Source organism: Sinocyclocheilus rhinocerous, unplaced genomic scaffold, assembly GCF_001515625.1.
Source record: "Sinocyclocheilus rhinocerous isolate Xijiao unplaced genomic scaffold, SAMN03320098_v1.1 scaffold1441, whole genome shotgun sequence".
Taxonomy (NCBI): Eukaryota; Metazoa; Chordata; class Actinopteri; order Cypriniformes; family Cyprinidae; genus Sinocyclocheilus; species Sinocyclocheilus rhinocerous.
In genome coordinates, this window is record NW_015654063.1 from 1997938 (window position 1) to 2015000 (window position 17063).

General features: G+C 37.3%; 1 protein-coding gene across 1 annotated transcript in view; it reads left to right on the forward strand.

Annotated features, from left to right (window-relative positions):
* Positions 1-1448: 1448 nt before the first annotated feature.
* The window catches only part of myo16 (myosin XVI), a 194543-nt gene continuing 178928 nt past the window's right edge, over positions 1449-17063 (forward strand). The window contains exon 1 of the mRNA XM_016523312.1: positions 1449-1694. Within this exon, the coding sequence (XP_016378798.1) occupies positions 1661-1694 (34 nt within the window). The 5' untranslated portion in view covers positions 1449-1660. The remainder of the gene's footprint in view (positions 1695-17063) is intronic.

A 17063-nucleotide genomic window follows, 5' to 3' on the forward strand; every position in this document is an offset into this window, starting at 1 on the left:
CCGTGTTTCAAATAATGTAGGCCTACTATAGACAGTGTAATTATCCATACAGTTGTATGAATCTTTATTTGTTTATTTTTTAAACTACACATGTTTTTGGTATAAGTTTTGGTCATCAAAGTGTTTGAAGAATGGTAACTTACTGCTAGGTGCTGGTAACTTTAGCATGTTAGCTAACACAAGTCCATCTTTAACATGAATGCCCAAAAATGGCTCTTTTGTAAAGTACTGTCTTCTCCAATAAACTTTTTGCAGCCAGTACTTCACACTTTGTTACCAAATCATATAGAATACTATAGAAGTGAAACAGGGCATATTATTTACTGCATCCCAATTTGCATACTAAAACTTTAAAAGTAAAGAGGTTACGATAAAGGAGATTGAGTAAATACTATCGATATCAAAATATATCAATATCTAACCTGAAAAATACTTATTTTATCTGCAACAACATTGTGAATTTTATAAAGATAAATTTGACCATTAACTTTTAAATGCATCATGATTCATTTTGCATGAAAGACCAACGGCAGTATCTCTCCAATATAGTAGGAAGAAGTGTAGTGTAAATTAAATTACCTGAAATGTGGTGTGTATATATGAGTATGTTACCTGTGATTAGATGATTGACAGATTACGAAGTTTATGATGTTTATTGACAGTTTATGGTGACAGGATGCATTTAACTATGCAATTATGGCATGATAGTGTGTCCTAAAACTTACCTACACTTCTGCTACACACTCAAAAGTATACATGTACTTTTTTCTTCACAAAATGAGCACATATTTTTAGAACATAGAAAAAGTGGTGAACTGGGATACAACAATTATCTGTCACTATGGTTACAGGCATTACTTGTGGCTTAGAAAAATGAACTGACTTTGGTCACATGGTTACTGACATTATATGATCTGCTTGGGTCACCCCTAAATAGTAAAATAAAGCTGCCAATCCCAAATAAACATAGCCTATGCGCTTGTCCCAGTGTTTGCTTTCACACTTGTACTCTAGTATACTGCTATACCAAGACAAGCTGTTGCTTAGCAACATGACAATTGTGTTTACACCACCACAGAGGAGTGAGCAAGCGAGTGAATGTGTGTGGATCATCTGCTGTGCATGGCTGTGGTCAGATCCCTCTTGCCTCACTCTGCTCCCGTCTCTGGGGAGATATTCCCTGCCACCACATGTCTCCTCAGAGCTGTCTTCTGAGAGATTCCTGTGTTCCTGTCTGTTTTTCCCTGAGCAGGAAAATGCAAAGAGTGTGTGGTAAGGAAAATACTGCACATGTTTGGGTGCTCCTCCAGCTTTAAGCTCTAAAGTAGGTCTGGAGAGCAAATCGGACATTCTGGCATGAGTCCTGGTATTAGTCATTTAGAATCTCATCCAGTCAGGGTCAGACTCCTCCCTTCATCCCTCTCATGCTCTCTTTTTTTAGGTCTAGTTTTCCGTTAGGCTCTGTTGTCAAACAGCTGTGGCTTGAGGGACAGGTGGAAGTTTGAGAATGTTGAATGACTTCAGAGGGAGCAGCTGTCAAACTGGCTTCATAGCATAACAGGAGGTGTCTCAATAGAGTAGAAGGGACCCTGAGCGAGGAAAAACAGAAGAAAGAAGAAAAGAAAAGAAAAACGTGAGCGAGGCAAGGTCAACCAGTGTGATGCTCACAGTACGACTGACAGATGATGGGGAGGGTAAGATGAGGATGTGGGACTGTACCTTTGACCTTTCACTTTTTTCTTTCTTGCGTTCTTTCTTTCTAAATGAGCAAATGAGCATTGAGGGTAAGACTTTTTTTCTCTCTTTCTCCCTTTCCTTCTCTCCCCTGGCAGTGGCAGTTAATGGGCCAAATTAATCATGGATCTTTCATGGCTCATACATCACCCAAAAATGAAAATGACCCCATGATTTATGTCAATGTCAATTTTATTTATATAGCACTATTAAACATAACCATGGGTTGACCAATGTACTGCACAATAAAAACATTTCAATAAGACAATACAAAAGAATTACTAAAAGAAACAGTACAGTAAACAGTACAGATTTACTCGTATATCGTAAGCATAGCGTAAGCTCCGGTGAGAATATGCTAGTCTCGCGAGAACCAAGTTTTGTTTACAGCAAAGGAAAATTAGTCTCCTCTTGGCTTATATCGAAATCCTCCATTTTTTCTTTACAAATCCATGCATCCTACGTCATCCCCTGAACGCCACTTTCTCGTGAACATGCATACAACTTTTAGCGGAAGCTAGAGATTATGGTTTATAACGTTTTAAATAGGGATATTTTTCTTACAAAAACACATCAATTCACTTCATAAGGCCTTTATTAACCCCCCGGAGCCGCGTGGAGCACTTTTTTTATGATGGATGGATGCACGTTTTGGGACATTTTTTAATATTTTAAATTTTTAATATAACTGTATTTTCATAATTGTATTCGATTGAAAGAATAAAGTGATATACACCTAATATACATCTAGGAGGGCTTGGAGTTGAGTAAATCATGTGGTAATTTTAATTTTTGGGTGAAAATTGGGATCGACAATGTATACACAAATGAAAACAAAAAAAACAAACAAAAAAAACAGTAAATGTTTGCACACCAGTATCACTGCTGCAATTTTTTAATGCAATGTTTAACACTCTTTTCAATATAACATTAGAAGAAGGTTTTTACAAATGATTTACACAGAATTTAGTTCTGCTCACTGTTCATGAAGCCATTTACTAAATTCTACATATGATGCATTGTATCCTGCATCTGTTCCCAGCTTGGGTTGGATGTATTTTTCAATAATTTAGCAGAAGTAAACACAAGGTAAACACTGATGGAAAATGGTGACTTAAGAAGGAAAGAAACAGAGTAATTGATTTTCAGGTGTTTTGAGTCTGTTGTGCTGATGTTTTCCTGAAGGTAGCTCAGTGCGAGAGGAGTGAGCAGTCAATCTGGATAATGCTTGTTTTGAAGCACTTTTTGAACTCTTTAACTGGATATGCCTGAGTAGAAACATAAATTAATATTTATATACTGAGCCAGACTTTCCTCTGTTCATGCTCAAGAAATTAACCTTTAACAATTAACTTGATCATTTATACATTGGGAGAAACAGTAACAGGATGGAAATACGGAGCAAAACGCAATAACATCCATAAGATAAATAAACTGCAGTATTCCCAATATAAAATATTCTGGAGTATTTCTTATTTTTTTATATCAGAATTTAGTACAGCTCTCTGAAACAAAAGTGACAAAATCTACTCAAACCAAAATGGTAAATATCTTGATACTGAGACAAAATGAAACTTGAATAGAAAGTCACTATGATTCCATCTCTAAAAATTGGGACTTTAATATTGTATCCAATATATTATGGGAACTGTCTAATTGGAATGATCCATCATTTTAACTGGTAGACAGTTATCCTCTCTGTAGCTTGTTCTGGCTCTTATTCTAATCACTTTTCACTCTGTCGCTTTCAGTTTCTTCCTCACATTCTGTAGCTTGTCCAATCAGTCTAGGCTGTTCATTGCTGTTCTGTCAGGTGACTGTGGTTGTAGATGTGACTGAAGGGCGGTTCAGATTCCTGCTCTTTGGGTGCAGTCAGAGGCAGAGAGTGTGAGTACTGCTCAATTAAACATTCAGAGACAGCTCTACCCGTACTGACTCCAGGCTTGCTGCCTTCACTATGGAATACAAAGTCATCTTAATTGGTACCACAGACGATCCTCTTGGGCCTTTGCTTTAAAAAAGTTTTTGTCTTCAATATGTATATAAAAGTGTCTTAGTTTAGTTGGGATAACAGAGTTTTAAGAGAGGCTAATTACTCACAGTCAGCCACAGTGACAGTGACTGACTCAATCCGCTTGATGCTGCTGAATATTGAGCTGCTTTTTTGGGGGATGAAGGAAAAAAACAACAGGATTAAAATATTTAATACTGCTTGCAACTGAGATTAGGATAGATATAGGGGTATTGTGAGGGAATGTACCAGATTTCAGGCATTAGAGTGTATATGTGCGGATTATCCTTTATTTTGGACTATAAAAACCTTTATTTTGGACTATAAATTTGATTTAACTATGTGTGTGGTCATATCATGCACTTTTTATTATGTTAACACAAAAGCAAGGCACTTTGAACAGTTCATTTACCTGATGCATACACTCTAAAAAATGCTGGGTTAAATACAACCCAGTGCTGAGGCCAGATTTGAGGATCCCTGTACTAGACTAATATGATGTGTATCTCTGAGGATATAATAATTTTCTGGATTTGTCAGGTTAATTGCATCAGATCTTTTAAAGATAAAAGACAAACATGTTCTTTGTAGCACTTAGTAGTAAGTTAAGTAGATATCCACAAGCAGGATTGTATATTCTGCTTTGTTTTTGAGTTATCTGAAATAATCTGTACTTACTGATTTTGTATAGATAGACATTCTAATAATTTCTGTAAATCTTTCTCATATTTTTTTCAGTGTTCTCTGTGGAACCATTTTCTGAGACTGACACACCATTATTTATTTATTTTTCACACCAGTGTATGATCCATTTCAGATCAACCCACCTCTTAAAATGGTACTATAATGGGTTATTTGCAGTCTGGATGTGTGGTTTTTGGGCAGGATAAACTCAGTTGTTGGATCCGACTTTATGCCACAAATCAGATGTCTGGCTGTGTGAAACTAAAAGTTCACAGATCTCTCTTTACTCCTTCACTCCACTCACGAACACCTGATCCACTGCAGCAGACTAGCCTCTATTGACTCTGAGTCTCTCAGTCTCAGTCGCGACATTACTTCATCACATTTCTCAAAATGGGCATTGAACCAGTCAAGCTCATTTGAAGAACCAGCCATTTAATCCAATAAGAGCGCTTCGGCTCCAATCATTAAAGTAGGCCAGTCAACAGTAACATTAGCACAACCTCCATTCCTGAATCTTAACACTCTCCTTAATGTACAGACGATTTGTCCTGCTCTGATGTGGGTGCTGAAGTATTAAATTAATGGATTTTGAAATCTTTCATGCTTCAAACTGGAAAACAAGCATACAACCAAAATGTTCAGTAAAGTATTGTGCATTTATATGTATGAACTTGTGTTGTTGTTGCCACAAAAACAAGTATATTGTTTTAAAGCTGCACACAGCTGTCAACATTTTAAACCCTTGTTTTAACCCAGTGGATGATGGTCACATTTCTGACTGTTCATGTGATCCAGTAACAAAAGTTTTGGACCCCCTTGTAATTGGGTCACCCAAGATAAACATATGTAAACACAGCCTAAGTTTGGACACTAAACTGGAAGCATCCAAAGACATCAGGGAGTGTTTAAGACATCACAGTGGAGATAAAAATGAAAAAAAGAGAGCAAACCACATATTTGTGGATGAAGGGGCAAGTGAGAAGACAGATAGACAGATAAAGGGCTTAAGGAGTTAGAGCGAGGAAAGGAAGAGATAAACGTATTAATCCACAGCTTAATGGACCACTAGATTATAAATCTACTGTACCGTTAGTGTGACCTGTAAATCCAGTAAAACATCTTTGAAGATTCCATAAAATATTTTATAATCGGATGTGAATTAAGTATTGTGCTTTATAGCCAAACGGTGTGTATCAATACAGAGTTTACTGAGGGTAACGTTTTAGGAGATTTCCATTTGCCAGTTTACTGATTGGGAAAATTAACCCTAGAATTATGCTAATAGAATTCAGCAGTGAAATTTGGGGGAAAATAAATATTTAGCAGTGTAAATACAACACAAGGGTTGAATAATTAATGTCATGTAGAGATTGCATCACGTTTAATTCATTCCTTAAACCCTGGCCCTTCCTGAGGTGCTTACCCTCCCCAGGCCATGAATGCTGCCGTAATTGAAAGTGCTGGTTCAATATGGCTGAACTGATTCATTAGTGTTTGTGAGATCCTTGTCACAAGCTGTTTTAATTAGTGAAAAGAGCTTCCTCAGGGTATCATCAACAGCTTTTACAGCTGTGGTGTGTGAATATGAAAGCAGGATAGCGAGGTAAGATACACTTGCTATTTTTAATAGGCACTATGAAATACCGCTTGGCTATGCCATGCTCTTTAGATGAACTTTTGATAGGCATTACAGAGGTTTTGCCTGAGCTCTTATGTTCACGCTAGGATCTCAAAAACCCAGACCAACATAAGTCTTGTTTTTCTTGTCACGAAAGAAAACAAAAACAAAAAAAAAACAAATTATATATAGAAATGGTACTGCCTCCTTGTGACAGATGCTTGATGCATTTCATCATGTTGTGTTTTTATTATGGGATGCGGAGACGTAATTAAATAATGCAAGCAAAGATGATTTTGATGAATGATTGGCACTCTCTCATAACACACTCCATTGATACGTATTCCTAAAGAACAGTGTTTTTCCTCATATCTAACAATATATATTTAATCAAATTTAAATGACAACTTATAATTGTCTGATATATGCATGAGTGTATCACATTTCAAAAGACTTGTGTCTTGTTTTTAGGACTTTTTTTTCTCTTTTAACTAAAGTAGACAGTAACCAAGTCTTCAGGAGCCATACACTTTGTGTGAGAAACAGGGATACATTTAAGTTGTTACTTAATGATTTACATATGCATTTGGCAGATGCATTTATAACAAACCAACCTTCACTGCATTCAATGTTTGAGCTACAGGAGTTCTAATGATAATCTTGCTTTAGGTACTGACATTCAGATATTAATTGCTATGGTTGACCCAAATACATTTATTGAGCTTTGAGCTGCATTTCAATCTGATTCCTTCAGAAAACAGGGTCAAGTGTGATCCTGACAATCTTAAATGACTCCTGAGGAGGTTGCGAACCAATGTGCCACTGATAATATTGATCAGCAAATGACCTTGTCTGAATGATCGTATTTCATAGTATTTCACTCACCTTTATTTTGTATAAAAAAATAAAATAAAATAAAAGCTATACAACCAAATTAATAAATAAATACATAGATAAAAATAAGAAAAATAAGACTGTGAGTCAATCGATAAAAAAAAACAAAAAACATACTGGTTTGGAACAACATGAAGCTGAGCAGATAAGAATTTTGTTTATTTTTTGTGATATATTTCTTTAACTGTATTCAGTTTCAATTTTAGACTTTGCCCTTTTGCTCAGTTTTGAAATTATGTATATTGACTTGCAGCACACAGCTGCGCTCTCAGAGGTTTTGATGTAGTGATGGCATGTCCTTCAAACTCATGATTAGTGTTCGGTTTATTACTTTAGTGGCCTCTTCGCCCAAAGACAGTGAAAGGTCTGTGAGACTGACAGCTGTTGATAAGGGTTTTTTTTCCATGCTAGTTCTGACAGCTTAATACATACGCCAAGACTCATACCACATCTCATCATTGGGAAATAGGGTAATTTCTCTCTCTCATATGCTTTCTCTTGCTCATCTCTGTTCCTCCCTCTCAGTCTTGACATTGACCTCAAATGACACTCCTCTCTCCGATCCTTTATTGGTCTGACAGAGGAGAGCCATTTTCCTCCCTCCGCTTGGCTTTCTCTCATCTCCAACTTGAAGGTCTGACATTTCTCATAGTGCACAGATGGAGGGAAACATCACATCTCATTTCTATGGGCCCTGACTCACTGGCATAGACAGTACTCTTTTGTGACCTTTGACTAAGGTGGACTCAAGTACACTGATTAGCAGCTTGCTCATCTTTCTTTTGTCATATGTGAACTTTTTATTTTTTGTTAAAAATAAAAGGAGAAATTGTAATGATGCATACAGTCATGCTCATAAATTTACCTTTGCTTCTTTTTTTCATAGGTTTACATACTCCTTGCAGAATCTGTAAGAAGTTTTAGAGTGATAAAATCGTAAAAAGAAGAAAAAGGAATGAAAAGCACTGAAAAAACTCCATACATACAAGACAAAATAATCACTAAATTTACACAAATTATTCCGTTCAGAAGGACTCATGCACAACTATCACAAAAGCTACAGCCACTGATGCTTGAGGTAGCAACACACAACATTACAAATCAAATGTATGTAAACTTTTGAGCCGGAAAACTTTTGTTTCGAAAAGTTTTGTATGTGTGGATGGGCCCTTCTCAAATTCTTTGCTCTCTAACTACTGGGTGATTCTGGCTGGTGAGAGAAAATGGGGTTAAGGGTCTTTTGTCCCCTCAAGTGATGTATAATCTCTATTGCTCATCCATGAAACGACCTTCTCTGAGATCACATCCATGGGGGAAGATGTCTACCACCCCTCCTTGTGCACTATGCAATGTCCACTATGGTTTCGGTACACTTAGGGCAGTGAGGGCTGTCCCCTCAAATAATTCATTATACATGGTTATTGGGGGGGGGGCAAGCCGCGGGGGGGGGCAAGCCCCTGGCAAGTCCCTGTGAGCCAATTGACTTTGTCTGGCTTCATTTTCAATCTCTTATGCTTTTCTTTCTGTTAAGTAAATCTCTATTGTTTGCTCAGACTTCCATCTAATTTAAAAATTACTATTTCACCCAATATTTGTGTGTACTTTTTATTTTTATGCATTGTAAAGTCACAATGAAATAGAAGTAGTGACAGTAGTCTTCTATTGTGATGTACAGAGTAGATTATTGAAATAGAAAAGAAAAAAATGCAGAGTGGTGACTTAGTTCCATCAGTCGGTTGTTGATTGGATTTTAAGATGCGGTCGTTACTCAATAATGAATGCGAGCTTGTAAGTAAAGTACAGGGTTTAAGTGGACTAACTTTTCACTGGAATTTTATGACATTTTGATTAAAAATGATTAGAAAATGGAACATACATAGACGAACCATTCACAATAAGATCTATGACATGCATTTACAAAATAGAGTGAATTTTCATGACAACTTGCATTAGCTTAGCAACATGCTAACGTCAAACTTTATTGAATTAAATTTAAAGCCCCATGCACTTTCTCTGAGAATATTATTCATATGACACAAAGAGTTGCCTCCCTATGTACAGTGTTCCAATTTATTCACTTATGAGGTTGCACTTAAGGATGCCATTCCCAGGGAAAAAAAGGTGCACTTCCATAATGTAGCCTAATTAAAGTGCTCTAATTTCATGCACTAATTTTGTACTTAATAAACTAAAAATTATTCTTTATTACTTAATAAGATAAACTTAAGAACATCTAAGTGTACTCAACTCTTATGATAAAGATAAAAATAAGTGTACTCAGCTGTGCTATTTTGGGACACCATGAATATGAATTAAATGTGCTTTTAACATACTGTATTTTACAAATGTATTTAGTTACCACTTGTAGTACACTTGAGTGTAATGGTGTATGAAAAATGGGTTCAAGTGTACTACAAGTGGTAACTAAATACATTTGTAAAATACAGAGATAGTATGTTAAAAGCATTTAGTTCATATCCATGGCGTCCCAAAATAGCACAGCTGAGTACACTTCTTTTTATCTTTATCATAAGAGTTTATCTTAAGAAGTACTAATAAAGAATAATTTTTAGTATATTAAGTGCAAAATGAGTGCGTGAAAATAAAGCACTTTAAGTACATTATAGAAGTGCACTTTTTTCACCTGGGGGAGTAGACACAAAGACGACACACCAAATTATGAAATGCCAAAGTTTTTTCTACATATAATTTTTTTTTTCCCACTCATTTTATTTTGTTGTAGTCTCTCACATTTCATGTTTCTGTCAGATCATCTCTTTTGCCAGTGTCTCTAGTCATAAAGTGAATATATTAAAATCAAAAATATTAATATATAAATATATTAAATATTCCTCCAGTCCATTCCTCACCCCACTCGTTCGTCTTTTGCCTTCATATCTCTATCTGTCACCCACCCTTCCATCTGTCTTTCCCCCATACTGCTTCTTTTTCATTCCTTCTGCTCAAGGGCACTGGGTGAGCGCATCTGTTGCAAATGATAGCAGCGCGAAAGATGCATCCTTTCAAATGCATCCCCTCACCATAAGAAATATTTATCAAGTTTTTTTATTTAGTAATGTGGTCATAGCGATAGAACTGCTTCCACACCAACTACCATCACTCTGGCATGTTATTTTAAAGCATACTGTGTATGGTCCATGAGAATAAGTTAATAATCTGTGTAAATGATGTCTTAAAATCATTTAAGACTCCCCCAGTTAGAACATTGTTGCAATATCCAGCGTATGAATTTTACTGCAAATGAATCCCGGCACTCCGAGCAGATGCAGTAAGAGGAGGGTTAAATCTGTGACCTGGATACACATGACAGGCTTTATTTTGGTCTCTTTCTCCATTTCTCTTGCTCTCACGGTTGTTTTTTCATTTCAAAAAGTGGAGTTTATGTGTGGGTTCCTGTGGAGGTGTTTGGCAGGAAGACAAAGATATGCAGACATTCATGTACAGTCATACACTCCAACACACACTGAAACAGATTCACTGGTCAAAATGGTGGTGGAAATGCAATGTAATCAGTCTGATGTGCTTTACACGACCAAATTTGCAGACCTTGCATGTTGGTAATTTCCTGTGCATGCATGAAGGTGTTAACCCAGTGCAGAAGGGAGATGAAACTTGTCAGAAGTAATTTGTGGCCAGTTAAAAACTACTGCTGAGCAGTTAAGCTGTCAGGACTCCGTCAACACTGAGAGCGAGCAATGAGACAATATGCCATTTATCATAAATGACACTGCATTCTAGGGTGTTTTGTTCCTGCTTTATGTCAGTGCTGTTTATTTAAATTGTTGGTCTATGTACAATATATGTCTCAGACAGATTTCTCACTGTTTATTCAGCGTTTCGTGAGGTTGATATCATGTTAAAAGTAGTTTCTTATTTGTTTCCTGTTTTACCGCAACACATTGCTTTCTTCAAGTATAGATGTCTCATTGCTCATATCAGAAGTGTTGCAGTGTAGACAGGTGCAGACGTCATTTATAAAGCTCTACACAGTTCAGTTGATAATGCCTTCAATTACTAATTCTGTTAAGTCTGAACAAAAATGGCAAATGCTCTATCAGATCCTAAATGCAAACAACAAACAGTGCTAATATACACTCCCAGTGTGCTGTAGTAGTACTGCAAACTGAAGTCATTCAAATTTTCTTCATACTGAAATCTCTGTTTAAAATATAAACTTAGAGAATTTTCAATAACTTATGGGAAAAAAAGAGATTAGCGAAATAAATTATTTTAATAAGATTAATTTGTGCTGTTGCAAATCTATTCTATCAGCTGAAGATAAGAAAAAACTTATTCATTTACATTCTAAACTGAAGTCATTCAAATTTTCTTCATACTGAAATCTCTGTTGGCCAGACAGTGATTAATCTTTTCTGAACCATTGAAATGTTGGTGTCTGGGCACCATGAGCCTAGAGACTTTAGAGTACGCTGTAAGTTTATTAAAGCTTAGCTTAAAGTTGTGAAGTAAATGAATAGTGCTCTTAAACAGCTGTTGAGATAGTATTCACTGTTGGAGTAGAAGCTTGTGCACTATGTTGTTTGAAGCACTACAACATTGTATTATATATAATAATCTATTGCCTACTATGAAGCAGGGTCTTATTACGCCGATTCCAAAACCTGGAAAAGACAAAAGGATTTTAGATAATCTACGGCCTATTACACTCCTCAACACTGATTACAAAATATTTTCCGGAGTGATTGCGGCCAGGTTAAGGGTGGGACTTCCTCAAATAATTAGTGAGACTCAATCTGGGTTCCTTAAGGGTAGATCAATTCATAACAATATTCGTTTGGTACTTGATATCCTAGAATATAGTCATTTAATTGAAAACGATGGTTTTATTTTATTTTTAGATTTCTTTAAAGCGTTTGATATGGTAGAACATCCATCGATCGGTTTGCGCGGCGCCGCATGAAGTCGAACGCACCTATTTACAGCTCAGATGACTGGCTCATTAAAAAAAGGCTGAAAAACTGAGTGACCATTATTTCCAGTACTTCCACAGCAAACTATTACCATTGAGATATATGGAAAGTGTTTGGATAATGTAGATTTCTCCAGATCTCTTTGCACATTCATGGTGCGAAGATGTTAGGAAATAAAAAATATTCTGTGGGATTGCGTATTCTGCATTTAGACAACAAACTATTTTTAATCCGCAGCCTAATTGTCATAATTGTCACCATATAGCTAATCATAACATGCTTTCATTGAAATGTGTTAACCGTTCGATACATATTTCCCGCGTCGCATCTCGCGCTTCTAGCGTACCCTGTCAGATAGCCGCACTGCAGTAACTTACCTCAGCCTCTCTCCCTCAGTCTAAACGCAAATTTCATCCACTCCCCTCCCCTCTTCCCTCTCTCCTTCCCAAAACCTCCTACCTCCTCTCATCACTATCTCCTCCATTCCTCACCATCCGTCTCTTCCTCTCTCTCTCTGAGGCGAAAGAGCGCGTGTTTCTGTGTGCGAGGGGTGTGTGCAGCGGTGGGCGGGGTTAAGGACGCGTCAATCAGCGGCGCTACAATAGCACGTGTGGCGGTCATGGTCATAGAGCGGCACGGCGGAGTCGACGCGACTGCAGGCTGCCGATAGGAGAGAGAGCGAGCCGTTAACCGTCACCTTATCCATCCACCGCTGCTCCTTCACTACAACCACAACCGCCTCTGCAACCTGATCGTCCTTTAATAATGCACGGGGAGGTGAAGCGAATATCAGCTGCCGGGCTCTGAATGATGCATCGCACCGGTTACTACAGCACCGCACCGGAGAGACCGAACCTGTAGCTGTGTGATCCGCGGAGAAAATGTCACACTATAATTTCATCAAATGCTGTGAGTAACGAGCCGCGAGAGAGGCGTCTTTCCTTACATGCATCTGCCCATGATGTCATTTCGCCAATGATGTCATTTCGCCAATGATGTCATTTTGCTGGAGAGAGTGATTGAGAGGCAGGAGGAAGATTGTGTGTGTGTGTGTGTGTGATGTAGGGAGTGTATCTGCATGTAGGTCAAGGCAGCAGATATTAATCAGAATTCGTGGGTGCTTATTGCATGTGAATGCATTAAAACACTAAATGCATATAAGCATCCAGTGCATTGAGAGCGGATGATGAGCTGTCAGGATGATGTGTTGGCTTTGGTGACTTCTGTGCATGTGTGAAGTTGCAGCAGGATGCGGCTGCAGTGTAAAAGTTGACCGGTGGCTGCTGGATCTGCTGCTGCAGGCAGCAGGTGTGTAGGAACCTCCTGAGGGAGTCTGCTCGCTTTCAGAGAGATGGCCGGTGGGTGACAGTCTGACAGCCTCTGCAGGATCCCTCTCTAGTGTGTATAGCTTTGTATTTGCAGTGTGCGTGTGGTCGTGAACGCCTGTACAAGAGAAAGTGTCAGGTAGGATAATGGAGAGAGGGAAGGGGAGTATTTTAGACAGAAACGGATGTAGCGATGGTGGCTGGGAGGATGGAGATGCTGATGTGGGAGAAGGTGGTAATCAGGAAGCATTTGTGTTGCCAGCTGCAGATGAAAGGCAGTTGTTAAACTCGTCCTTTCGCCACCGCTCTCTTTTCATCTTTATTCAGATAGTCTAATTCTCCTTCATCTCTAATGGTTTTTTTCTCTGTATGTTTTGCTCATTTGAACGCACACCCACACACCGCTCTGTCGCTTTTAGAGGATTATATTATGCTTTTGCTCCGTTTAATATTTTGTTTGTTTGTTTGTGGCACTTTCCATGGGAGTACAAACTGGGTCCAGAAAAATGATTGTGCATAACCTATACAGAAAATGTTGTTGTCAACCTCAGGAGGTCAAATAAATATTTATAAGCTTTTTTCCCAGTTATTTTATGAGGTTTGCAACCCTGTTAATATTTGGGGCATGTCTAAGTAATCGGTTGCAGACTAAATTGATACATTTAGATGTGACTGCTTTCTAGTTAGGATAAAATGGTTTGCAGATTGATAATCTTATATTTCCCATTTATTTAAGACAAACTAACTTAAATTGGATAACAAGATTGAGCTTGATAAATTGTCAACACATTTTTTTTGTGGAACAATTTACTTGTCACGATGTACAAAGGTTCCAAATTATGTTATTTTCTATGTTAATTAAACTGAAAATGCTAAAATAAATATACACTTTTTCTTATTAAAATGAGTTCATAGTTAAATTAGTTATTAAGTGAACTGAATATTAGTTTAAAGTATTGTAAAATTTGTTTGATACAGTTGAGAAGGCATGACAGTTCAATCTTTATTTAAGGTGAGAAGTGGGGATACAGATATTTGATGTAACTACTTAAGTTTTTTTTGCACTAGATAATAGTTGATAGAACTAGTAATGCAACATTTTGGCAACCTAAATTATTCAGTTAAAATGTCAAAATAATTTGTCCATTATATTTTTGGGAAAGCCAAAAACCGATGGTGTGTTTTGGCTGTCTCATGCACACAAACATGAACCAAAACTGTGACTAAAAATGATGCTAGAGTAGCAATATGTAAAAATTTGTCTGCTGAAATATTTATTGAGAGGTGGCTTAGTTCTGATAAACTTTGCTACAGATAGTTTACAACTTGTTAAATTACCCAAATGTCATTAACAAAACTATTTTTGGCTAAATTAAAATTTTAAATTTCGATTTCTGTGTTCCAGTAAAACATTCAATAAAATCTAATAGTTCTCACTGAAAAGAATATAGATTTGTGCCTATAATAATTTAATAAGAGTAATAGAGCAAAGTATACTATGTATTGTATTCATGGAAAGTGCCTTGTGCTATCACTTACTCATCCCTCTCCTCCCCTCACCTTTACTCTTCCTTCCTGTGTGTTTGAGTGGACAGACTTAACGGTGGTCAGTGTCAGAGGCAAACAGTGAGAGAATGCGCAAGGTCGCATACTCAGGTGCAAAGCCAGCAGAACATTGTGTGTGTGTTTCTGTAGAGTGTGTTTGTGTGTTTATGCGTGTGACTAGTGCACTTCTCAGATCCCCCTCAAGGTTTGAGATGTAGTACAGGAGACAAGTGCATGCTTCCGGAAGTCTTTCACATTTGGGTTTGTCTGATCCCATCAGTCTTGTGAGAGGAAAGAAAGAAGAGACAGTCAGTGCATCCTCTGTTTGTTCACGAAGTTGAGTATGTTTATGTTTGAAAGACAAAGAGAGAGTGCTCTCTTTGTAATTTATGCTTCCCTATTCCCCTGCCTCTTATATTAACAGAAGCTTGTACGATACTCCAGTGTAAATCAATACCTGACAGCCTGGAAGCGGAGACACAGAAGCAACCAAGAGAAAGAAGGAAACCTCACCCATCTTCCTCTCTATCCCATCATTCCTGCCATTCACTGCCTCTCTCCATGACTTGTTCAGTCACACATGAGTGACATATTTTGGAATCAGTCAGAGAGGTGTCACCAACTCAGCCAGTACCCATGAACACACTGCATGTGTGTGAATTTCAGTATTGTGCAAAAATAGACTACATTTGACAGTAGTGAATAAGTTTATGCCACAAGAGTCGTGTGTGTAAAATTGTAAAATGTAAAAACATTGTCAAAAATGACTGGCTTTTGCATTAATTTTCTATCTGCGTTTTCATTACAGATTTTTGGAAGACTTTTGCGATATTTTATAAATGTTGATAAAAAGCTATTGTGAAATGACGGCATTTCCATTAACCAATGTTATGTGACTAAAACGTAATTTTTTCCTCTCGCGATAAGTCATGGTGACAGATGTTGGGAGGTTTTACGTATATTGCAGCCACCGCACTAGCCATTATTTTTAATTACCGTATTGGCCCGAATATAAGACGACCCACCTTTTTCCAGATGTACCTTTTGGAAAAAGGCTTTTTAAAAACCAAATCTTGTTTTTTCTCAGTAAAACACATTTTGTCTTCAATTATTTTCATATTGCATATTTTTCCTATTTTAATTTTTGTTTTGAAAGTATGGTAAAAACTGGTAAAATGTACCAACAATCACATTTAAAAAATATACACTTTTTGATATACCATAAAAAAATAATAAAAAAAAAACGATAGCCCATCTGAATTAGGACATTTAGGCTATCCATCTAATAGTAGCCTACCAAAATCTTATTAACAGTAGAAGTTAAATCTTACTGTAGTCTTCAAATCTGGGTACTGTCTTACGTTTTAAAATCACAAAGGGAGTTTGGTCCCATCAGGCTAACGTGACAGTCACGACTCGTGCAGCTGTAAGGTTTTCTTTTTCTTTTGTTTTTACTCGCGATCTTTACAACACGCATTACATTACGTATTTCATGGCACACTCATTTTATGCGTATTTGGCGCCACCTATTGTTGTGGGTGTATTATTGACATGTCAAAGTCTAGACCCTGAATATAAGACGACCGCGTTTTTTCAGATGTATTTCCAAGAAAAAAACATCGTCTTATATTCGGGTCAGTACGGTAAATGAGATGTAGATGTGTATCTTTTGCGAAGCAGCGTGGAGAGCCTCTTCTGGCATGCTTCTGAAACGTGGCTGGTATAAACACAAGCATTTACTAGAGGGCTGCGTCGGAGCCGTAATGCGCTGCAGACCTGTGCAGTGTAAATAAGGGGTTATCCTGGCACTGAAATCCACTTATACTTGAGAGCGGCCACATATGAGGTGTTTCTTGGAGGTTATGTCATGATCATGCGATTTTTACGTACGCCAGATGACCTATACATAAGGCTGGGTATCGTGCAAAATTTTTCGATACTGATACCTTGACTTCGATACCGGCTCCTGAACGATACTTTTTTTCGATACCAATTTTATGAAATAAGTTTTAACAAAATCACATTATCTAAAAAAAAAAAAAAAAAATTGGTTTTATTTTTCAGCTTGTTGATGTTTATACACTCAGAGACTCATCTCCTGAGCCACTGCACAAAGGAACAAAAAGTAACCAACACAATAAATCCGTGCAAATAGTTTTAAAGGGGTCATATGATGCGATTTTCAAGTTTTCCTTTCTCTTTGGAGTGTTACAAGCTGTTTGTGAATTGATAAGATCCCTAAAGTTGCAAAGACTAAAGTCTCAAACCCAAAGAGATATTCTTTATAAAAGTTAAGA